The sequence below is a fragment of the Mastomys coucha genome, unplaced genomic scaffold (assembly GCF_008632895.1).
Source record: "Mastomys coucha isolate ucsf_1 unplaced genomic scaffold, UCSF_Mcou_1 pScaffold9, whole genome shotgun sequence".
NCBI classification, from domain to species: Eukaryota; Metazoa; Chordata; class Mammalia; order Rodentia; family Muridae; genus Mastomys; species Mastomys coucha.
Window position 1 is genome coordinate 3,865,874 of NW_022196915.1, and position 25,794 is coordinate 3,891,667.

The 25,794-nt window shown below is 43.1% G+C and overlaps 1 protein-coding gene across 9 annotated transcripts in view; it reads left to right on the forward strand.

The window, feature by feature from the left end:
* Positions 1-25,794, forward strand: part of Thrb (thyroid hormone receptor beta) — a 353,365-nt gene that overhangs the window by 300,815 nt on the left and 26,756 nt on the right. For all 9 annotated transcript variants that reach the window (XM_031360979.1, XM_031360978.1, XM_031360975.1 and 6 more), the window contains one exon: positions 19,788-19,888. In XM_031360979.1, the coding sequence (XP_031216839.1) occupies positions 19,788-19,888 (101 nt within the window). The remainder of the gene's footprint in view (positions 1-19,787; positions 19,889-25,794) is intronic.

Below are 25,794 nucleotides of genomic sequence, written 5' to 3' on the forward strand. Positions count from 1 at the left end.
AGTAAACCAATATAGCTGCCCACTTCCAAAAAAATCTCACCTACCATTTTGATCTTTCCATACTCAGATGAGACTGGTCCTGTCACCAGTGTGGAGGCCATGGGACCTTCAAGAATGGCACTGGCAAATGAGATGGACCACACTCATGAAAAAGCCAACTTTATTCAGAGCCTCAGACAATTTAAAGTTGTCATGATTTCAAGCTGTATACAGTCACAAAGACAAGCCACATAAGGGGGGAAAAAGTCTTTCCATTGAGGCAAATAAACAAATAGCAAAGCCAGTTGTAATCCGAAGCAAACTCACTCCCACCCACCACACCTGGGAGGAGCACGAAAGCATGTCCCAAGAGCAGTCTGTGTTTTGAAGAAACTAAGGCCATAAGACTCTTGTTTTCTTGGAGTGTTATCACAAGAGCTCAAAAATTCTCTTCATTTTGACACACCTGTTTACCTTCACAAAGACAACCTGCTCAATCCCCTCCTGAGAGGGCATGTGCTAGCCATTTTATAATGTATCTGAGGAGAGTGGTGGTAGCTATTCAGAACCCACTAACCAGTTAAGGTTTGATAAGCACATATGTTTCTGTTCTGCAGCACTAGAGTGTGAGTATACTGTAAGACAACCTTCCCTCATGAGCACTCCACATCCAAGAAATTGCATGAGCTGAAAAAATGTAAAATATTAACTTTAGTCTTTTGAAACATCACTCTATGTGGTTCTGACTGACCTGGAACTTGCTATGTAGAACAGGCTGGTCTTGAACTCACAGAAACACACCTGTCTCTGCCTACCAAGTGCTGGAATTAAAGGTACGTGCCATCACACCTGACTAAAACAATATCTTTGAATAAAATAAGAACAGGCCTTGGTATAATGAGGGCCCTCCCTTTTTCTAGCTGAGAGCCAATATTGAGTATTCAATAATGACCATGGGGCTTCAGGCTCATAACAGAACCGGGAGCTTCCAGAGTCAGATCAAGTGGCATTTACTCTCTATGAGGAGTGCAGGAAGAAAACATATGAAATGTCCTTGAGGCTGGGGAAATCTTGGAGTGCTCACAGGACAAGGACACTGGGCAGGAGTCAAGGGAACAAGAGAGAGAAGTGGGTGGGGGCATAGGGAAATCCAGTGTCAAGGGCAGTGGATTCATTCTAAATGCAGTAAGTGGCCAACACAGGGCCATGAAGTGACCTGGTCAGCTATTTTTAAACATCACTCCAGGAGCCACGTCAAGAAAGAAAAAACTAGAAGAGTCTGCACACCTGCTAAAGGGTTGGGCATAGGTAGTGAAGGTAGGTATGTGTCAAGGAATTAGATGGTTATTCGCTTAGAACCCTAGAGGGATGGTAGTCCTGAGACCAGAAGACAGAAAGGACACCGGACCACTAGGTTCTAGAGGGTGAGAGATGTCTGAGTGGTACAGTCGTAGTTCTGAAGTGTGGCTGAATTTCAATAAGAATTTATTGATGAAACAGATGGGGGGATATATTTAGCACATAGGTCAAAGTTTCCTACCCAGTGATCTGAACTGAAAATGTAGACTGGACAAACAAGTCTGGAGTCCTTCAGCCATCTAATGACAGTCATTACTGCCATGTGTAGGCCTTTGCCTCTGATTGCATCCACCACTGTTATAAGTGCTTTACTTAAGTAAATTCCCTAATCTCTAAAAAAAAGCAAAAGTACTCATGCCTCTATTTGAACAAAGAAATGATCAGTTTATTTCTCTCATGAGAAAAATATTTAGAAGTTGTCGGTACAGTGCGGCATGGCAGTGTTTCAGGCTTCAACAACCTGGAGCCCTTCCTACCATTCACCCACCATCCTCATGACGAAAGTAGTAGCTTAGACTCCAGTCATCACATGGATTGTTGAAAGAAGTTAGAAAGGACAGAGGAGTAAATGCCACGCCCCTGATCTCTTTGACGCTGTGTTTGGAGTTTCCTAGAGATTGTTTATACCACTTTATCACACAAGACGTTGGCCAACATTTTAGAAACATCCAACGAAAGACTGGCAAATATAATCCCCCCCGCCACACCAGCAAGAACCATATGCACAAACAGGACTTAGGTTATCTACCACTCCAGCAGAAAACAAGCTCTGTCCTTAGTGCTGAAGGCAAGAGCCCCAGCCAAATGAGTGGCCTTCGGTTGCCGCATCCATCTCAGTGCACACTGTTGCAGGGTCAGTGGAGAGGTCTTCTGGGAAGCCTGTTCAGTTCTAAGATCTACACACTTTTCAAAAAGCCAGTTCGCAGGCAGCATCTTCTGTCTGTCGCTGGCCAGCTTAAAATAGCCAATTCTGCCAGTGGCTTACAAATGCCCTCTGCCCCTGGCCAGCTTACAGCTTGCCTCTTCTGCCCAAGGCCAGCTCATAAGTATCCTCCTCTGTATCCATGAGACAGATGCTTTTTCTGTCCAAATGTGAAACCCATGACACTCTAACTTTGTTCCTTCCTGGTTTGTCCTTCCCTATGCCTGGAAACTCAAAGGAGGCAATACAGCTTGCGGTAGAGGGCAGAGTTTTAAGAACTAATGGAAGTTCATCATGGAAGTGGTTTTAAATGAGGGCGAGGGGAGAATACACATGTGGCATGAAAACAGAAGCAGAAAAAGCAGGCAAGATTGGGTAGCAGAGATGGGGAAGGACATGGGGTGTGAATAAGTACAGTGTGATAGATGTAAAGAACATATACAACAATAAAACTGGTCACTTCACTTACTAACTAAAAATAATAACCACAAAAGCTGGTTTGCAAAGATGGATAAGGAAATGAGTCTTTTCCTAGTCAAGGGGCACAGAGAGAATTCAGTCAAACTGCAGGGGATTTCAGTATGAAACCAGTCTCTAAGCTGTTTCCCATACCGCCGGTGCATCCGTGTCATTATAGAGAAGGGCCTTTCTACCACACATGGAGACCTTCTGAGAATTGTGATTTTAAGTGTTCCCTTGGAAGAAAAGTTGAAAGTTTGGCTTTCAGTGGTAGAAAACAAGAAATGGCTTGAATTTATGTCGGAGAGAGACAGATAGTGTGCTGGGTACAGCCACAAAATCAGAGATCTGGTGCACACCTCCAAGTAGAAGAGGCTATAACACATGGGACTGCCAGGAAAGGGAGTACCGAAAGGTTAGATTTAAGATTTGATTTGAGAAATTTGAGATAAATAAATAGGATCAGACAGCAAGCATAAGGGTTGGATCCTCTTTCCTGGAGTTGGCTGAAAATAGTCATTGCTTCTGATGAGATGTTTTGACGTTTTCAGTAGGCAGAAACATGCTAACTGTAATGGTATGTGCATGTGTTCATAAAGATACTTGCAAATAAATCAACTTGTTTTAATCAGAGTGTACAAACACTGTTAAAATGCTAGCTGTGTTCCTGGTTCCTCATGGAAACTGTAACTCTTAACTGTTCAGAATTATGAAAGTTCTATTTTTCCAGGTTCAAGTATACCAATTGGAGAGTATTCCTTTACTAATTTTGTGTTTTATGGATAGGTTGTGGATTTTCAAGGAGTCTAATTACAACCCATCTGTCTGGGTCAGCCTGGGTTTCTTCTCTGGTTTTAACCTGTCTTTTGTTTATCAGCAAGTCAATGGCCCTTCACAACATTGATGAAAATGTCATCATTCCCAACCTGTGCAGCTGTAGCCCACCTGGATTTGGACATTTAATGACCAGGCTTCCCTAGTGCCAGGGACCATGACCTGGAAGTACAGCCTTGTCAGTATCTGCCACCTCCATGCTTGGGCTGTAACTCACAGGCAGTTTATTGAGTGGTTGTTTAATACTCAGCCCTCCCCTTCCTATTGTGTGTGACCCTGTCACTTAATTCCATGTCATGGTTATGACTGGAATGACATGTACAAAGTAATGGTCTTATCACCATGAACTGGGGGCGGGGGGGTCCTCAGGAGAGAAATGACAGAAACTCTGAGCACCATCAGGGACTCAAATGCAAACATCACTACCTGTGGCTCCCACCTGAGAGTGTCTGAAACTTTTCTGAGGGAAACCCAGAACATGTGATCTAGAACACATAAACACGTGTCATGATCTCATGTACACACCAAGCATACACTCAAGAGAACTGTTCATAATACTCTTAGCACTCATGTTCTAATCCGGTACTTAACTTCTTTATTTAAAGACATTGCAATTTTACAGAAAATGTGTTTTCCTTTTTGGATCGCTGTTTTTAAATGTCAGATATATAAATACTACTTAAATGACATTAAAGCTGGAAAATAATTTCAAAAGCAGATTTGGAAGTAAAACATGCCCAAGACTTCTCAGGAGCTTCTGATCAGAGTGTGGCTGTGCACACAGAGATCATGACAGCTACTATTGAGTAGGGGTGTCCCTCAGACTGAGCACAGGCACACATTCAGTGGCCACAAAACACAAAGGATAATGTTTAGTTAATCATTCCATCCTGTGTTAGTCACTGTTGGCAATACAGAAACTGACCAGCTGTGAGGAACAGATCAGAACTCAGGACTCTACCAGCATCACCAGGCCAGGCAGTGGTGCATGCCTTTAATCCCAGCACTTGGGAGGCAGAGGAACGTGGATTTCTGAGTTAGAGGCCAACCCGGTCTACAGAGTGAGTTCCAGGACAGCCAGGGCTACACAGAGAAACCCTGTCTCCAAAAACCAAAAAGAAAGAAAGAAAGAAAGAAAGAAAGAAAGAAAGAAAGAAAGAAAGAAAGAAAGGAAGGAAGGAAGGAAGGAAGGAAGGAAGGAAGGAAGGAAGGAAGGAAGGAAGGAAGGATGACCAGTGGGACCTAACCTGGAAGATAGCCAGATCTGACTGTTGGAAGCCAAGGTGACATTTAGTGATGGACTCACACACTGGAGTTTGAACAACTAGATTAATGTCTCAGAGCCAATTGCCAGGCTCATTACTAGTGGCTATTCTTTGGTTCACACTAGGAAACTAGATTATTGATTTTAGGATTGTCTGCATACACGAGGATATGTTCTAAGATGTCTAATGTTTAATGCTTAAGTCGTCAATCATAAGGGCAGTAATCATTTCCTAATCATGTTGAAAGAGGTTAAAACCTGTGTATAAAATGAACTTCCCAGCCCCAGCATAATAGGCACCTTTTCACTGCCACTGTTTAAGCCAAATAGAGACCACTTCTACCTGCCTGCCATCTTCCCCAGTAATAAGCTGCATGCACAGCTTAAGACCTTTATAGCTCTAAGTCTGCTCTTCCCTACAGCGGAACAGCAGGAGAGCTCGAAGATGCAGCATCGAAGCAGGGTCTTAGCACATCGCGGTGCCACTCTCAAGTGAGGCAGACTAGGTTACTGGGCTGGTGGTGTTTATTCATCTCCTCTCTTCTTTCATGGGTATGGATGTATGATCTCCGAGTCTATGCACTGCTCCATGGTGCAGGGGACTGGCAAATGCATGCATAAAGCGTGTGTATATGTAAAGTAGAAACCGCACCTGGATAACAAAATGAACTACTGTATGTCAGAGGTGCACGAGGTGTGCCCAGCTGCCAGCAGCAACTGCTACATGCAGGTCACTGACTACCTCTCGTATCTGGAAGATAGTCCGGCTCTCAGTGGTCGCGATGTCCAAGCTGTGCCCAGTAGCAGCATATATGTGGAACAGGCCTGGGCAGTGAGTCAGCCTTATACCTGTAGTTACCCTGGAAACCTGTTTAAAAGCAAGGACTCTGACTTGGACATGGCCCTCAGTCAGTACAGCCAGCCTGCACATCTCCCTGAAGAAAAGCCTTTTCCTCAAGTGCAGTCGCCACCGCATTCACAAAAAAAAGGTAGGGACTCTGGCTTCTCTTGGTTTCCGTTTCTAAAGTTTTACTGTACGGGCTTCCTTGAATCTTTGCATTTGAGCACCGGAGACTGGAAATTTAAGACAACAGTAAGAGAGGTTGCTGAATGAGTGAGGGTTCTGGTGAATACAGAAACTATCAGACACCTGCTTCCTCTCTCTATGACAGCTACAGAGAGCTGGTTGTCAGGGTCATGCCTGGTATGTATGGGTAGAGATGCATGCTGTCCAAAGTGAGTGTTACTGGCTTCTCTGCTGAAATATGTGTGTGTGTTTGTGTTTGTGTGTGTGTGTGTGTGTGTGTGTGTGTGTGTGTGTGTGTGTGTGTGTGTGTCAAGGGATTCCCTTGTTGGGATAGCAGGGAAGCAGATCCCAATTCAGACCACAAATTCATTTGACTCTTCCTACTGAGAGCTTGTTCTCATTAGCTAGTTAAATGGTCTAAGGCTTTCTCACTGGCACTAAGATGTTAATGTGTTATGATTTGCAAATGTTCATTTTGATGTATTTACCGATGCATGTAGAGAAGATGTTTATAACTGTGTCATACTGTTAGAATGTCAAAGTCAAAAAGAAATGGGTTCACTTTACCTAGGTACTGCTCCCTAAAATGTAATGGACCTCAAACATGAAGAATGAAATCATTATATAAAAGCAAGTGAGATATTTTTCAAAATATCCAATATTAAAATAAATTCAATATTTACTCATTTTAATGTGCATAGCTCTTAATTTTCTATCAAAAAGACATTTCTTCTATTACCAAAAGATCAAAGAGATAAACAGGTACCTCACAGGGGACTTAGCTGCAACTTCTGAAGAGTTTAAATTCTGTAATAGATATTCCAGAAACCTCTTTATTCTAAGTATTATGTATAGGATCTGTGAAAGGAATGAAATTCCTGGGTTGCTATAACTTGCAAGACCATGATGCCCTTTAGTCTCCAAAGGCAAGCTTTTCTGTGAAGTCAATCTTACAATCTAATACAGTATATTTATTTACAGTTTTTATAAAAGTTAACATTTATGTTTTAATGTTTGGTGTTGTTTGGGGCAGTCTCTTTCACATTCTCCCTCCTCTGTTTTGCCCCTTCTTTTCTCTCTGAGCTTCTTCCTTCTAACTAGCCCTGTGGCTGTACCCCTAAAGCAAGTGACCCTATTACTAAAATAGTCAGCCATGAAAACAGAATGTTCAGAAAGAGCTCAGCCTCCACTGAAGTTTGACTGTGAGAGCCCTAGTCTACAACGTTCAGTGTGAACCATTAAGTCTGTGAGGATCCATGTGCAGATCCCTGAGTTTTCAGTTAGATTCACGTCATCTTGAAGGACCTCAGCTTCTCATTTATTATAAGGAGAATGCTGGGAAGGAGCATACTGTTCCCTAATGGGGAGACAAGCATGCTCCCCTTTCACTCACTGTTTCAGTGCCTGACCTTGGAAGTGAAGAACTTGTCACTGCCTCCCTGATCGTGCCAGGACATTCCTGTCACTCACTGTGTTGTTTGATCCCCAGAAACCACTGGTGTCTGTCCTGCTGTCTTGCTGATTCATAATTCTTAAAAATTCCTACAGAACATTTAAACTCATGTTCCTCTCATCTTTTCACTATATTCTCTTCAACCAGCACTGGGGCATATTTGCTTACAAAATGTGAAACCGGGGATTCTTTACTAATTAATTTGATGCATGAACTGAGAGAAAAGATGCATTGTATGAATATATTGATGTAATTTCTCAAAGCCATATGCCATTGAAAGGCCAAAGCCACCTGCCAGACTCACTAAATCAAAGTAGGCAGATATTCTTAAATGAATCATTACTTACCGTTGTGAGCCTCTGAGCCAATCCCAGCAGCACTAACCCAGCTGCTAACTGTGTCTTAGGACAAAAGGTCAGAGCCAACATGTTTATCCATATCGATCCACTATTGATTTTTTTTTCTCTGAGTTGCAAGATAAGCAGTGTCTCGTTAAGACAAAGATAAGACTGTACACAGGTGCTCAACGGGACAAGCCTCATTTTCCAGCTGGATTTTGGTCAGTTTTTCTGAAAGCTATAACTTGTGTTTCTTGCTGCTTTGTAGGACTATAAAACTTCAGTGAGGTGTACTGACAACTTTTTCTTTTTTAAAGTGCCAGCTTCATTCAGTGTTTTTGTGCAAAGAGGGAAGCAGGAGGAAAAGCAAGATTCTCGAAGAGTTTACTTTTGCTATTTTCTTTTTCTTAATTTATTTACTGCATGTGGACGCCAAAAACCCCTTGCAAGACCTGGGTCTCTCCTTCCACCACAAGGGTCCCAAGTATCGAACTCAGGTCACCAGGCTTGGCAGCCGGCACTTCTACCTGCTAGGCCATAATCACAAGCCCATTTCCTTTAATGGCGTTTTAAATGAGTAATTTTTTTTCATTTCTAGTTGGCATATTCGGAGGTGTAGAGTATGCTTTAAGTGTGCCAGATGGCCAGCAACAGAATACTGCCTTATAAAACACACAGCCAGGGACTCTAGAACAAGTTATCAAATCCTGACCCAGTGAGAATAAAAACCAGGAGTCGGCTTTCTCTCCCCGAACCCCATTTCCTATAAAATTATACCAAATAAGGGAGGGGCTGTGTGAAAGATCCACACTGAACAGAGCTGAACTGTATACTATAACACCAATCCAGTTTCTCTATGGAGTAGGGAACACTTTTTTTGAGACTAGTCTTACTACATACCTCTGAAACTAGCCTCAAAATTGCTGTCCCTGTGCCTCAACTTTGCAGTCATGCACCACCAAACCCAGTGTGACAGCACAATGTGCTTCTTAAAATTTAGGGACAAATGAAAAGGAATCACTGATCGTGCACAGTTAGGATGGTAATCCTGACTTAGTCTTACACGTGGCGCAGTCTCAGTGCACTCTGCTCAAAATAGTCATTTTGGCCGGGCCAGCTTCTGACCTCACCTGTTCAGGAAGGAAAAAAAAAATGAAGTAGGGGTTAAGTGGAGAAATTGCAGCCAGGATCTGTGACTTCTCCTTTGTGTCTGTGGTTTGGGGCTGACATTTTTGTCCTTTCCTCTGTGTTTGGGCTGGTCATTTTCATCAGAAATTCTTACTGCCAGGATCTTCCCAGCTTGCCTTTAGCCACTCAGAAGGCAGCTTCTCCATCCCTTTCAACAGATCACTCCCCAGGAGTCTGCCGCAACAGCTCAGGGTGGGATCTTTGTGTGACCATCTCTGAAACATCCAATACAGGAGTAGTGCATTCAGAAGGTGCTGGGTGGACCCCAGGAAGTGTTTGTCTGTGGGTTTTGCTTTGGTTTGTACCTGTTCCATCATGTTAACCCTGCGGGGAGTCAGGTTCAACTGATGCAGCAATCCCAGGTAAAACTGAATGTTCTGGCCTTCTGTCTCTGTGACAAGATCCCATCTATTGTCTTCTTCTATCAACTGCATGCCACATTAGAAATGGAGATTAAACAGTCATTTTGAAGTGACCCACATCAAGAGGATCGGATACAGAAGGTGCACCAAATCCCCCAAATTGTAAAATCTTTAATTAGAATGTCTTAGACCTCTTTTGAAGTTAGAGATCTAGAGTTGGGGATAAAGATGCTCTAAAGTCAGTGCCACGCTCCCCCTAAACCTTTCTTGACAAATACTGTTAAATCCTAGAATCATGTTGATCAGCCTCATGCAAAGCAGGCTAGGCTGGAAACCAACCCTGGGAAGCCCCACAAGTTCCCTGGCATGGTCAGTCCCTACCATGAATGTGAACATAAGACACAGCTGGCATTTCTCTTCCTCACATTCCTGTCTCCTTCTCCTCTCCCTCTCCATTGCTTTATCTCTCATGTTATCTCTTTCATTCTAGATAAACTTGTTTCAACTCTCACGTGAATGGTTTCCCCAATAAACTGTTAGAAATTACAGACACATCTCTTCAAATGTCATCATTAAGTGCAACTATGAGGCCGCTCATGCAAACTTCACCTTTTAAATGTGGCAGTGCCACCCATGAGCCATTAACAGACAGTTCCCCTCCAAAAAAACAATGCCACTGGTTTTTTAAAATACCGAACACACTTCCTGTTCCAAAGGCTAAATGAGAGTACCTCTCAACACCCAGAAGCAGGACTCGATCCAGAACAGAATCATCTCCATGCAACTTCCAGGCAGACAGAAGGGTGAGCAGGCCATGTCTGCCTCTTTCCTACGAATCAAACACCAAGTATGTCCTTCAGCCATCTCCAAGTGCCCTCACCCTACCCCAGAGTGTGTAGTGATGCCCCTTACTGCAAAAGCAGGTGCTAAAGGGACCATAAGCAACTGAAGTCAGATGTCTGGCCATCTTAGGAAGAAAAGCCGCTGCCGCTAATTTCCCGAACACAGGGTCCCATCCCTTACCTTCCCAACCAATGTCTGTGTCCCCTATACCAGCCCCAGACTTCAAGTGCATTCAAACTGGGGCCAACCTCTGTCTTCCACCTGGCTGACCCAGCTTTTAAAGCCCATTCAGCTCAATGGGTATCTGTATTTGATCTCTCGGGCCCAGGGACAGGCTCTATACTATGGCTCCCTAGTGCCGGTCTGCTCAGCTTTCACAGCCTACATCAGGGCTGCCCTGGGCTCTCCTGAGAGGCTACATGTTCCAGCTGTCCATGCCCTGTGCTTCCCTTCCTCATCAGCAGATTCATCCCAATGTGGTAACCTCTGCAGTGTTCTGTTTCCAGACACTTTCTCAAAGGTTCATACCCTCTGTGCCCTCCACACATGTTTTCCTGGGGCCTAATGTTCTTCTTCTTCTTTTTCTCTTGGATATTTTCTTTCTTTACATTTCAGATGTTTTCCCCTTTCCAGGTCTCCTCTTCAGAAACCCTCTATCCCATTCCCCCCCTCCCCCTGCCTCTATGAGGGTGCTCCCCCATCCACCCACTCTCATCCTCCTGCTCTGTCATTCCCCTACACTGGGGCATTGAATACTCTCAGGACAGAGGGTCTCTCCTCCCACTGATATCCAACAAGGCCATCTTCTCCACATATGTGGCCAGTGCCATGGGTCGCTCCATGTGTATTCTTTGGTTGGTGGTCCAGTCCCTGCAAACTCCAGGGGGTCTCACCTGTTGACACTGTTGTTCTCTCCATGGGGCTATAAACCCCCTCAGCTCCTTCAGTCCCTATTCCATCTCCTCTATCAGAGGAGCTCAGTCCAATTGTTGGCTGCTAGCTTCTTCCTGGTCTCCTTACAACCTGTTTAGTGATGCAGGTTCCAACAGGCTGCCCTGCCACAGAATGTTCAATTTGGACTCTGGCTATGTGCTTCTGCCTTGCCCTCTGACCCAGGAATTACAGCCATCTCTCTGGGGGGTCTCAATCCACTTCAGTCCCACCCCCAAATCAATGTTGGGATGTGCCAGTTCTGCCTCTTGCCAGCCACATCACTTTTTGAACAAACTGAACCTTCCTCCTTCCAGCCTCAGTCCCCAAATGGCCTCTGTTTTATACAAAATCAGCCTAAATGGGATTTTACTCAGACATAAAGAAAATTAAGTTATGAAATTTATAGAAAATGGATAGACTTGGACAATGTTATATTAGGTAAAGGAGCCCAGGGTCACAAAGACCAATGATGTGTGTTCTGTCTCCCGTGTGGAGCCTAGATTCTCTTTTTATACATGTGGGAGTGGGTAAATGTCAAAAAGCTAGAAAGGGGCTGGTTAAAGGGAGAAAGGATTTGGAGGAGCCTCGGGGAGAGCACTAGAACTTGTGTGAAATGAAAGTAGAAAGGAGAATAATGAGGAAAGAGACAGACCCTGTGGAGAGCCCGAGGTAGGGGACTGGTTGTAAGAAGGATCCGCTGAAACTAAGTACATATGAAAATACCATAAAGAAACCTGTTACTTTGAATGATACTTTTAAAAAAATATTTTAACTAAAAATAAATGATTCTGAATCATTTGTATAAATCGCCTTTTCAAGCAAATTTAAAATTATATACCAAATGTATGAGGCCAGGGTTTCCCAGTATTGGCACTATGGACATTCAGGGCCAGACAGCTCTGTGCTGTGGCTGCTGTCCTGTGCAAGAGGGTTTAGAGGCTCTGTGCTCTGAGCTCAGGTTGGAGTAGCAGTCACCCACACACCCCAGCTGTGAAAACCTCTTCTGTACTGTTCCTAAGCATCACAAAAATGCCAGGCTCTCTTGCTTTGCATGGTGAGATGCACTTCCACCTTCCTGCAGAATGTACTACATCCCTACAGGGATACAATGAAGCAATGAGTGTCCTGAGATGCACTTCCACCTTCCTGCAGAATGTACTACATCCCTACAGGGATACAATGAAGCAATGAGTGTCGCCCTGAGAAAAAAGTCTACTACCCTTTCCCCCAGCAAGCAGTGTATGATTGGAAAAAAAAACAGTTCACATTTTTAAAAATGTGTGTGTGTGTGTGTGTGTGTGTGTGTGTGTGTGTGTGTGTGTGTGCACATAAGTGCAGTTGCATTGAACACAGGTGCCTGAGGAGGCCTGTGGGTGTTGGATGCCATGGATCTGGAGTTACAGGCAGTTGTGATCCACCCAGCCCAGATGCTGGAAGATGAATGCAGATCCTCTGTAAGAGCAGTAGCTGTTCTTAACCACTGAGCTGTCTCTCCAGGCCACAGTGGCCCACATTTTTGCAAATAGAATTTCTGATTTTAAAAAAGTACCCATCTCTCTAAAGTGTGCAGGAAAGGAAATAATCGTGAGCATAAGTGAGGAGTCCACAGCAAACCGGAGGCAACTGTTCCATTGTTGCTGGGCCTGGTTTCTTGGTCCTCACCCTGCTGCTCTCAGTTACTTTGACCCTCCTACTTGCTAACCCATGTCTTCTCAACACAGTGCTCTCCTTGGTATCGAGAGTCTAAAATATGAGTGTTTCTGAGATACCAACAAGAGGCAGTATCATTTCATATCTGTTTAGTCTAAGATTTTCTCAGACATACAAGTTTATCTGCTACATGATTAGTCTAAGACTTTCAACAGACATACAGTTTTATATGCTATATGATAAGTCATCTTCCACTTTTCCACTTGTCTTAAACTACTTCTATCCTTCTGATGTTGATAAAGATTAAAATGCTGTGCGCTATCTCTTTTAAAGGAGGATGGCCTTGAGCAAAGTTAGGCAACTGAGTGCACCCAAGCTGGAGCGCATGGCTAGTGGTGCTGGCTGTGGAAAGCTGAACAGGGCGTTCCTTCATGAGGAGTAGCAAGAAGGCTGGATTCTGTATTTTTTACAGCATAGTTTTGCATTTTGGCTTAGTTGATCTTAATATTATGAGTCAAACACTGTAGACTCTGTGTGTTCTTGTGATTAAACCCTGAGTGAAATTTATCATAGCAACCTATTTGCTTTCTTGGTGATTTTTCTACTCAAATACTTCTGTTCTTACTGTGGATTTAAAGGCTATAATGGCTATTAAGATTCTGAGGCTACCAGAAAGAAAAAATAAAAAGGACAGCCAGGAATTCTTGCATGTTAAGCTGTAATAGCTGAGCCTGTCAAACCCAACACTCTTGAGGATGAGGCAGGAGAATCATAAGTTCAAGCCTGGACTGCAGAGGAAATTCAAAGAAAGCCTGCACTTATTACTGTGTTGGCTTGTGACAGAAAAAATTGAGGAACTAGAGGGCTGGATATGTAATTCAGCTTCATGGTGCTTACCTAGCATGTATAAGACCCTAAGTACCACAGAAGAAGAAAAATATGTACACACACACACACATGATACATACATACATGCATGCATGTGTACATACATGTGATACATACATACATATGTATGTGTATACTGTAGATATATGCACATATGTGCCTATACATATATATGAACATATGAATGATAGCGAAGCCTGGCCCTAAGTTAAAGAAATGACTTAGAACCTCTGGGTCTCTTCCTACCTTAGGAGTTCCCAAGAGGCTCAGAGGCCATCTCACAGTATGCCTTCCTTCTCCTTTCTGGTGCTAATCTCTGGCCTGCCTGCCAATGCTTTCAATACTCTATTGCCAAGGCATAAAAGGTTGAGCCTTAGACTTAAGTGTCTGTGGGTCTCATCACCACAGGCTAAGCCAGCCAGAAGGTAAAATGACAGGATGTGACCCTGGAACGTATCATGGGGTACATAGTGGCTGCCCTGAGGAAAGAGTCAAGTGGGAGCCTCTGGGGCAGTTTTGCCGAGGCTGGGCACATCACAGCAATCTATGAAGGTCTCTAAACTGATTAGTAACTCGAGGTTTTGCTCAGTAATTTACATGTAGTAGTTCTGCAGTTTGTTGAAGAAATGAACAGATGGATAGATGGGTGGTTTAATTAATTGATGTGGTGTTTATCCCAGGGTTAAAGATTAACACGACAAAAAGCTCGGTTCCTAATACCAAGAATTAAATGTAAAAGGAATCAGGATTAACATGTTAGGAAAAGGCTAAGCCATTCGCAAGGCTTTTAATTATGCAAAGAAATACCATGAGGAAATGAGCTTAAATTAAAAATCTGAACCGTGGTTTGAACTGTACAAGTTCAATATAGAATTGGAAAAATGACTAAGTACAGTAATAATTTAGTTTCTCTGGGAGTGTTAGAATAAAGCCTCACCCCGAGTCTCAGCCCACCCACAGCTCTTGATGCTCTGAGCCATTACTTCTGCATTATGAATCACGGTCCACCTGAATTGTTCTCTGGAGTAAGTAACTGGTCCTCTTTAGTAGTTACTTGGGAAACTTGAAGAGGTCGTTCTTCACACGGACAGTAAAACCACAAGTTCTTTTACTCTAACCTTAATTACTAATATCAATATCAATTCTCAGATCACACATCACACTGTGACCATGGATATTTGTATGGATATTTATAGTGTACGAAAAAGTAAAGAGGGCACAGAGTTCATGGAGACCTTACCTGAGACAGAGGCAGACACCTGACATGGATGCGGACAGAGCCCCTGCAGGTAGCTATACAAGCTATTAAAGAACCTGTTGGGAGCTGCTGGATTCCAGATGCAGAGGCACAGGACTGCTTAGACAAGGTACAGAACATTGAAGAGGAGGCATAAGATCAGATCTGATACACTTCCAAGCAAGTAGGCTGCATCAAGCAGTGAGGACCAACCTGAGCCAAAGCCCCATGGATGATTGGGAGTTCTCTGCCTACCAGTCCCTTGACGTACACACTAAGTATGATACACACATGAAGGTGACAGGTCAGGTTGATGGGGCCTTGGACTCGCAAGTGTTCTGTGTCCTCCTCCTTATGGGTCCAAGTGAGAGTGTTGCATTCCTGTTGGTCCACTGTATCTGACAAGCCCTTGGGTCACATTTTTCCAATATGGCTTTAATATGTTCATGGGTGCCTGTATCTTCCCAATCAACCTTGATGCATTGATAGGTGGTACTTTTTACTTTTAGGGATAAGTTGTGTATCATTTTATGGCTTGTGGGTCATGCTGCCCAGGCAATGGTGTCTATACACAAATGTAGTTACCCTGCCTCTGCACTTGCTCTCTGTGTGCAGCCAAAGTTCCTTCTAAAATGGAGTCTCCTAGAGCAGGACACACCCTGAAAGCTGCCATTCCCCACACTGTGGAGTAACATAGAATCCAACTCAGCCTAATCTGCATATGTCACCTCTAGGTACATCTCTCTGACCTGTTCTATACACATGCTTCCTGTAGCTACCAGTATTGGTCCAACCAAGCAAGTAGGCCACTCTGATGTTAAGGCCAGTCAGGGATGAAAGGTATACACCCAGGCATCCCTTCTTTCAGGAGCAGAAACTTCAGTTCTAGATCTGTCACCAAGATTAATCTATTCCATATCCTGTTACTCACTCACTGTGTGTCTGTTAAGGTGACAGGAAGGACTGGCTGTTCTCCAATGACCTGCCATACTGCATAATTCACTCAAAAGATTTACCCTAGCCAGGATTCTGGTTTATCCCCACAGGGAATGCACTGGATCGAATATAAATCAGAAAACAAATATAAAACTCTTGCTTTCTATACCCTAAGTCCTCCAAAAATCTTTTTTGTTTAATCAGTGTTACCTACAACATGAATGAAACTTGCACATTCTACTGGTCACAAAAGACCAACTACAACTTTATCCTATTTGTCTGAAATGTCAATAGTAGACAAACAGAGAGAGAACAGATTAGGGTGGTCTGGGGCAAAAGAGATGGGGAAGATGGGTGGTATGATATGGTGACATTTAAAGACACTTACAGGGTTTCTTGGGGGTAATTAAAATATTCTGATATTAATAAGTGGCAGCAGGTACACGAGTCTTTGAGTATATTAAAAGCCACTGGCTTGTGTTACTTTTGAATTATTTCATTAGACAAAGCTAATGTCTGTAACCTTTCCTTATTTGGCCACATTGGCAGCATGTGACCTACTGTGATAGGACACCATCTCTGAAGGCATTATTTTCTGATGAACAATGGACTCAGGCATTGGCATGTCATTACTTGTGCCTTAGATAAATAAGATTGTTCAGTTAATACTGCATAGAAGATGCTAGTTGGGGTGCACTAGAAGGACCAAGTGAGCACCTGTTACCAATACAAAAAGCATCTGTAGAAAGATGGCTAATTAATAAAGGGCACCAAATCAACTCCACCTCCCAGAAAAATAACCGGAGGGAAAAGCAAGCATTTCTCCCTTGTGTCCAAATATGAGAAGAACCTGTTCTGCCCCTCACTCAATTAGCATTGAGTGGTGGTTTGAATGAAAAGTGTTTCCCACAAGTTCACATATTTAACATTTCGTCCCAGTTGGTGATAATGTTTGGAAAAGCTATGGAAGCTTTAGCAGGTAGAACCTTGCTGAAGAAAGTCTGTTACTGGGTGAGGGCTTTGGGTTTTGTAGCCTTGCTCCACTTCTAGTTCTGCTTCTTGTGTACTTCCTGAATACAGTGTAATCCGATGACTTTCTGCTGGTGTCAAACTTGTGATCCTCCTGCCTCTGTTTCCTTCAGCAAATCCTACCAGCATGTACCATCCAGCCTGGTCTAAAGAGTGAGTTCCAGGACAGCCTGGGCAACACAGAGAAACCCTGTCTTTGGGGGACAGGGAAAGAGGGCTTCCTGCTCCTGCTGCCATGTGGTCCCTGTCATGGTGGACTTTGTCTCTCTGGAAGTATAAACCAAAGTAAACCCTCTTTTCCCTACCTTGCTTTTTGTCGAGGTATTTTATCAGAACAACAGAAAAGAAACTAATATTTTAGATATTAGTTAGATTTCAGACTTCACAAGAACCCTGAAGGTCAAAGGACCACCTGATTAAATTGGGTGGAAACAGAGTCCTTCTGCCAAAGCCAAAGACAATCCCAGCAGTTATGGTGAGGCCACAGGAAGGATAAGAGGGAAAGATTAATTCCCTGCATTTTTTTCAACTCTTGTTCATGTCCCCAGATACCATAGCCCTTCATAGGCAGGCAGGGTTCACAAGCCATAGTCCACAGTTGGTTCCTGCACCTCCTCTCCTGAAACCTGACACCTGCCTCAGCACCCAGAACTCAAAAGCCTCTACTCTGCTGGTGTAACTGTGCTGTACAGAAGGGGCCACAGCACAATTCTCCTTTTCCTGGAAGACGGTTGTGTTAATAATTTGGTTTATTTGTTGTTTAAAGGTTACTCTGTGCTTCGTAGCTAGTTGTTTGTGTGCCAGTCACCTGCATGTGCACATTCCACTCTGCCACTTGCTTTGCATCGCGCCCGTTAAAACAATCTCTACTAGTTACTTTTCTGTCAGTGTGACCAGGTATCTGACAAAAGCAATTCACAGGAGCAAGGTTTTCTTGGAGCTCACAGTTTAAGGATTCAGTCTATAGTGGTGGAGAAAGAATGTCTGCAGGAATGGGAGAGAGTTACTCTATTTACCAGGAAACTCAGAAAGATGAAAGAGAGGAGTCCACACCTCCCTCACTCCCATCCCCACCCTGCTTCATCTTATTCAACCCACGTTCATTGAGTAGTTCTTCCTATCTCAGCTAAACCATCATGAAACACCCAGAGATGTGTTACATGCCCAGAGGTGTGGCTCCTATGCTGCTCTAAACCTAGTCAAGTTGACTGTGAAGGTTAATCATTACAGCTTCCTACTAAATGTGGCTGGTATCTCAGTGTGTTCTCAGCAGTGATGTAGAGAATCTTTCCGTAGTCTTTCCCTCACCTTTCCTTCCCTCTCTCACTGAGAAATAAACAGAGGTAGAGAAGTTGCTTTCAGGATTCCCACAGCAAGAAGCTCTGTTTTATTTGCTTCTGTATTCTGTGTGCCTGCCATGGTGCTTAGCAATATGTGTACTAAATAGGTTCTGACTAGCGTCATCAATAAATGAATGATTGAAGACAAACCATTCCCTTCCTTTTGCCCCTGCCCCAGGTCTCTCCCAGAATTACTTTTTTTAAAAAAAATAATTCCTTGGTGAGGGGCTGGAGAGATGGTTCAGCCATGAAGAATGCCAAAGTTTAGTTCCCAGCTCCCACTGTCACAGCACAGTTGCTTGTAGCTCCAGTCCCAGGGGAGCTCCTGCTTTCTTCTGGCCTTCCTGGGCACCTACAGACATATGCGCATGCTAACCCCACAGACACATACACATAAAATTATATCTTTTCTAATCTTTAAAAAAATGAAAATAAGTAAAATAATAATAAAAAGAAATAATAAAATACTTGAGCAACTTTGAGTCCCAACAGATGGACATGAATTTGCTAGAGGCAAAGCCAACTAAGAAAAAGCTGCTGTGATCTAAATCACAATCCCGCCTCAGCAGCTCACCCTGCACAGCCCGCCATGTACATCCGAAGCACCAACACTTTCCTAGTAGCATGTGTGAAATCATTTCTAAGATATAAAGGAAATACTTATTAATTTTCTTGTTTTCTTTGTGCCTTTGTGAAAATCTGCTTTAAAAAAAAACATGAGCCAGGGGTGACCTGTTGTCGCAAAACGTTGATGAAAATGCCATAGCAATATATCTAGTCAAGTCTTCTTAACCCAACGACCTTGGGTAAGACTCGGAAAAGCTCCCTGAACCTAAGACCTTCCTAAGCACCAACTCCAAGGGGAGGTTTCATTTCTGCTGCCTGTCCACATTCACGTACCAACAAACCATGCACTTCCTTTTTAATGTTTGAGCTTATCTAATGGCTCATGTGTCTTTGGTATGTGTGTGGGCATGTGGCCCTGGGCTCCACATGAACAGGAAGAAATAGGCACAGGCAGGAAGAAGGCTGTTGTGATGTTATTTTTAACCTGAGCCTTCTGAGGGAGTTTGATCCACCAACCCAGAACTGAAGGGAGTCACTGTGGTTAGGTTTTCTTTCTTCAGTCAACAGAACTTGTATTCTTTCTTCATTCTCAGAAATGTTGGCTGTGTGTCCATTTGCCAATCTGCCTCAGGTGCCCGTGTTCATCCCTCTCCAGCTCTCTGTTTTTTAGGGGAAAGCAGCACAACTCATTCCTGGCATTAGATGTTAGAAGAGATGGATTGCCGTCTCTGTTTCTCCTATGACCCTAGGGGAAGTTCAATTCCTTAGAGCCAATGACCTCGCCTGGAAAGTACTTGACTATTGTAGCAAACAAGGCTACTTTGTTGCCTGGTGTCTTGAAAAGGGATGGAGTCTTAAATGTAAATTCTGAAATAAGCTTTGTGAAGGAGAGCCTAGTATCCAGAGTTCCCATACCTGTGCCTGCCTCAAATCTCTGCCACTCTCCCTATGACTCATGGGCCCCCACACCCTGCTGAGATGATGCCCCTCCAGCAAACAGGATCCCAGTATTTAAAACAGGTTGTATTACTCTGGATGCTAGTTGGCTCCACTGAGTCTTTTTGCAGTTATCTCCTCTGAGCAAAGCAATCTTGTCACTGGTTGGACAACCTTAGCTTTTGATATGGCTCTGCTTTAACATGATACTGTTTCTTCACCTTCCTTTTTTGTCCTTTGCAGGGTATATCCCCAGCTATTTAGACAAAGATGAGCTCTGTGTAGTGTGTGGGGACAAAGCCACAGGGTACCACTATCGCTGCATCACCTGTGAAGGCTGCAAGGTAAGTGCCATGTCCCAGCACAGATCACAGCACAGCACCCGCCCTCTCCCAGACAGCCACTGGAACTCAGGCTTACAAAAAGAAATGTCAACATTAATGATCTTTGGCCATCCAGGGGCCTTCTTTATTTTTGATGTTCTCAAGATCTGAATATCCCTGATTTAGGAAGACCTAAATCATGAATAACTAAATGAAATTTTTGCAATAGTGTGATATTTTATTCTTGTGTTTTTAGGACAGAAAGACAACTAATAAAAAGAAAATAAGTTAATAACACTTACTTTGAACATTAGAGTATATTTTTTAAATATTCAATCAATCTGCTTCACTGTTTCTCCTCCCATTGTATGTGCACTGGGGAGACAAGTTTGCTCTGCAGCCTTCTGCTGTGGCTCTGCATGTCTATGCCCACTTCTGAGGGTTCCATTAGGCAGAATCTTTGAAGCCACTTAAACTCAATTATGTTCCAGAATTTACTCAAAGTGGCTTTCAGCAGAGCCTGTAATAAATGCAGTCAGTTTGCCATCAGATAATTTTGTGCTCTGCAAACTTTTCTTTGGGAGATTCTTGACAAAAACATACTGGTCTATTCACATCTCCAAAGGAAGCCAACATCTGCCCACTTAAAATCTTAATAAGCAAAACAAAGATAAGCACTATGAAAAAGATGTTTTGATTCATTAAACTAGATTAGAAAGTAAAGACAAAAGAAAAGAAAGGAAAAGAAAAGAAAAGAAAAGAAAGACAAGGAACTCAACCCAGAGTAGTGCCCAAGCAGCCGACGCTGTCTGTGTACATGGGGATGTATTCTAAACCAGGGACAGACTTCTATTTCTTGTAGAGTTTACAATAAAACTTGTATTGAAGTCTAAAACAAAACAAAACAAAACAAAAAACAAAAAACTTTTCCTCCCTCTTCCATCTTTCCTTCCCATCCTCTCCCTTCCCTTCCCTTCCCTTCTTCTTCACCTTCTCCCTCCCCCTCCTCCTTTCCTTCCCCTTCCCTCCCTCTTCCACATTCCCTCCCTCTTCCACATTCCCTCCCTCTTCCACATTCCCTCCCTCTTCCACCTTTCCTCCCAAACCTCCCTGCTCTCTTCCTGCCCTTGCCTTTAAGCCTTCACAATTCCATAGGTTGTTGGGGCTTAACACAAACCCAGAAAGGAACCTAAGAGTGAGAAGACTTCCTTAGTATGATACAGAAGCAACTTGGGAAAGGGGAAAGGTTTTCAAATATAACATCATCTTCATGAATGTCAATAAAAAAAAAAAAAAAAAAAAAAAAAAAAAAAAAAAAAAAAAAAAAAAAAAAAAAAAAAAAAAAGGCTACACCTCACGGTTTATTCAAACCTACAGTGCTATAGAGTATATGGCCAGAATCTGTATTGCCTTAGCAACAGAAAGATTTGTGAGTTTTTAACTCTGCTGTGGTGTGTAACTTGCTGCACACTTAGCACTTTGTAGAAAGAAGGTTGATGTTTCCATATAACAAACTGTTTTCAAAGAAGTTGTAACAATATTACAGTGCTTTTACAACAATACCTTAAGATAAAATTTGAATTGAGAGAAAACAATGGTAAGTCAACGTGACTCTTAAATCCCCCAAGCGTTTCTCACATTAAGAATTCCAAACTTTCTACAGGGCATGGACATAGACAATTTCTAAACTCCTACATTCTAATAAGTCTAGTGGCTTAACTTGCAGGCCACAGACCATTCAAGGACCATTGAAGGAGTCAGCGCAGGAACGTGAAGCAGAGCCATGGAGGAAGGCTACTTGCTGGCTTGCCTATGCTTAGCTAGCTTTCTTATACAGCTCAGGACCACCTACCCAGAGAGTAATACCACCCACAGTGAGCTAAGGCCCTCTAAATCAATGAACAACCAAGACAATCCCTCACAGATACTCACTGGGCAAAATTATCTGGGCAATCCCACAATTGTGACTCCTTTAGTTGACTAAGTTATGTCAAGATGGAAGTTATAGCTAAAAATGATAGATAGTAACAAAGAGGCCCTGTGTGTGTGTGTGTGTGTGTGTGTGTGTGTGTGTGTATGTGTGTGTATGTGTGTGTGTGTGTGGTGATGATGGTGTTTTGAGACTGGGTTTCTATGTGTAATCCTGGCTGTCCTGGAACTCACTTAGTAAACCAGGCTGGCCTCAAACTCAGAGATCTGCCTGGAGTGCTGAGATTAAACGCATGCACCACTACACCTAGCTACATAGAGGTCCTTATGTCTGGTTAGTCCATCATCTGGGACCATTAAGAAATTAATCTGGCTCTTCTCTGAGTACAGAAACATTTCTCTTGTAGGTTTTAAAGGCAAGTTCTCCATTCACGTACAATGAATGAAGCATATCCTTACTTATTCTTTAAGAAGCCTCTTTTGTTAGCTCACAAGATCTGGTGGGTGGTTTGGTTTTGGTGCTGGGGAATTAACTCAGAGCTTCATGCATGTTCGGCATGTATTATGCCACTGAGTAACGCCCTTAACCCCTAAAATGATTTTTCACACAAGTGTCTTATCTTTAGTTCTATCTCCAGGAGTTATTTTTCATTGGTTTTTTAAAAATTAAGAGACCTATCATCCTTACATCTATCTAAAAGTAGTATTTCCTCATCCTATAGTAAAAAATGCTCTTCCACAGATTAGAATAGGCTTTAAAAGGGATTTGGTCCATGAACATCATCAGAGGTAGGCTCAGAAAAGAAACAGCACAGCAAGCCACAGTACTTCTAGTCTCTACAAAAGCTAAGTATCATGCCCTTAAGAAGTACACAGAATACCTTTGTTGAGATGCGCGATCCTGTCCTCATTCTATTCCAGCCTTGCTCACCCTGGCCTCGTCGTGGTCTTCGCAGGCAACCAATGTAAAGGAGAAAGGGGTCTATCAGTGTTCCTCCTCAGCAGCCGTCCATATCTTCCCTGGCTAGCTTCTAGGTAAACATGGCTTCCTCCTGAGGGGGCGTTGTCCTGCCCCCTCCCAGTGCATACCATCCAGCTTGCCAGAAATAACTGGGTTTCTTTTGTCCGCTATTCCCCCTGGGACAGAGAGCACAGTTAGGGAAGGGAAAGCCACATGAAAACTTGCCCTCCATTCTGGAGTCACACTGTGACATGGCCTTCTGGGCAGATTCACCCATTCTGCACCTGAGGAAACATGGTTGCTGGCTCTCTCATCCAGCTGCTTGTGTGTGGTTTGTGGGCATGTAACAGCATATGTCATTCAGAGGCATGCACAACATGTTTAAGACACAAATCCCCAATTCATAGAGTTTTCCTGATAAAGTGTTATTTTGAAAAAGATCATATTCCTTTAAAAAAAATCACAGTCTTGGTTATTCCCGCTTTGCTTAATATAAGGTCCTACACTGGACTCTCTCATTGTAGAAAGAGCTTTTTCTGAGTAGGAGCTATGCAAGTAGGCATGTGCCCACAACCAAAGCCAAAAACTTAAATGAAAGAACACAAATGGGTGAAATCTGGGGCAACTGGGGCAAAGGGATGCAGTGTGCATCTGCTACCCATCTGTGCCCACCACAGCAAGAGCTCACTGTCAGTGTTAATTCCTGTCATCCAGAGTACAATGGCCAGGACTTAGAAGCCACATCCAGAAAGGTTCTAGTCTAATACCTTTAAGGCCCAGTAAATTCCTAAATACTAGCACCTAAGAGGCTGAGACGAGAGTAATGAGATCACACCAAAACCTAGAAAATATACAAACTTCTATTACAGGCCAGCCTCAGCTATATCTAGGCCTCAGCAAGAGCCTATATCTAAATGAATAAATAAATCTTGAGAAACTTATGTAAATTAGCCAAATCTAGAATCAAATAGTGTTCTTCAGAGAAGAGAAAGCCTACTGAACTCTTATGCCTACAGATACAGGAGGAAAGGAAGGTTTTAGAAATAAAGGCCTCAAGCTCAAGTTTCCTGTTCTTCAAGTCCTGTTATTTAAAAGGTTAAGAGAGTTGGTCATGGCCATCATTTTTTTCTCCATTTTCTCTTCTTCTCCTTCTCTTTCTCCTTCTCTTCTTTCTCCTTCCCCTTCCCCTTCTTCTTCCTCTTCCTCCTTTTCTTCTTCAATTTTTTGAATAGATTCTTTTTAATACAAACGTCCCAACTACAGTTTCCCCTCTTTCCATCCATCCCAGCTCCCCCACAGCTTCTTTCTCTTCAGAAAAGAAGGCCTCCAAAAGAGGACAGCTAAACAGGACAAAACAAGATACATTAAGACAAAACAAAAGCCCTGAGGCTGAACAAAACAACCCAACTGGAGAAAAGTCCCAAGAACAAGTGAAAGAGTCCTAGATACACCCACCCCCCACAGTTAGGAGTGCCACAAAACCATCAAGCTAACAGCCACAACATAGACAAAGACCTGGTGCAGACCCACGCAAGGGCCCACGCTTGCTTCTTGTCTCTGTGAGCCGGTGTGAGCCCTACTTAGTCGATTCAGTGAGCCATGTTCTCCTGGTGTCCTCCATCTCCTTTGTTTCCTGATTTCCTATGGGAGGGACTTGATGGAGACCTCCAATTTAGATTCTCTATCTGCATAATGTCTGGCTGTGGGTCTCTGTTTCTGTTCCCATCTGGCCAGAGGAAGCCTCTCTGTTGATGACTAGATAAATAAGTAGAGCAGAATGTCATTAAAAATCATTTCATTGTTTTGTTTTGTTTTGTTTTGTTTTTCCAGTCACATTTAGTTCTACACTAGGTCTCTGGACTATCCATTTTCTGGTTCCTGGCCATCCAGGCTCCTTTTCATGGAGTGGGCCTCAAGTTAAACCAAACATTGGTTGGCCACTCCCAACCAATGTTTCTATGCCACCAGTCCATCTTCCAGATGGGACAGATCGTAGGTCAAGAGTTGGTATCCAGGTTTCTCTTTCTGTAGCCTTCTCACACCAGAGACTATAGGGTAGGGATGTAGGTTCCATACAGACACCAGTTCCACTTCTCTGTATTCAATGAGCTGGGTGGATGTTGCCCTCAGCAATGGGACCCTGCTGTCAGTTTTCAGAGAGTGACCCTCTTTTCTAGTATCAGCCTGGGTTGTTTAGGGATCTCCACAGGACACCCTCAGTCAACAGTTCAACCAAACACAACCAGATCTTCCCACCGGAAGTTTTGCCAGCTCAGACTCTATCCTCCATTACTAGGAGTCCTCACTAGGGTCACCCTCATAGATTCCAGGATGTTTCCACAGCACTAGGTTTCCATATCTCTCTCCAAACACTTCCTAATTCCAGTTGTCTCTCCTTGCATTCTTTTCCTCCATCCCCCACCCCCACCTAGTCCCTTCCTCTCCTCTCCCTATCCACCCCCAGTCCAACAGCAAAATCTATTCTATTTCCCCCTTTCCATGGAGATCCATGCATCCCTCCCTAGAACTGCTTTATCTAACCTCTCTGGGTTTGTGAATTGTAACATTATTATCCTTTATGTAACAGCTACTATCCATTTATAAGTAAATACATACCATATTTTTTTCTAAGTCAGGGTTACCTCACTCAGGATGATTTTTTTTCTAGCTCCTTCCATTCACCTTCAAATTTCATGGTGTCATATTTTTTTTCTGAATGTAGTTCTTTTATTATTATTATTATTATTATTATTATTATTATTATTATTATTATTATTAGTTTTCTTTATTTACAATATCTCCTTTCTCAGGTTCCCCTCCCCAGAAAAAGAAAAAATAAAATAAAAAAACAAAACTAAAACAAACCCCTGTTCCCTCCCCCTCCCCCTGCTCACCACTCCACCCCCTCCTGCTTACTGGACCTGGCATTCCCCTACACTGGGGCATAGAACCTTCACAGGGCCAAAGGCCTCTCTTCCCATTGATGACCAACTTGGCCATTCTCTGCTATACATATGCTGCTGGAGCCATTAGTCCA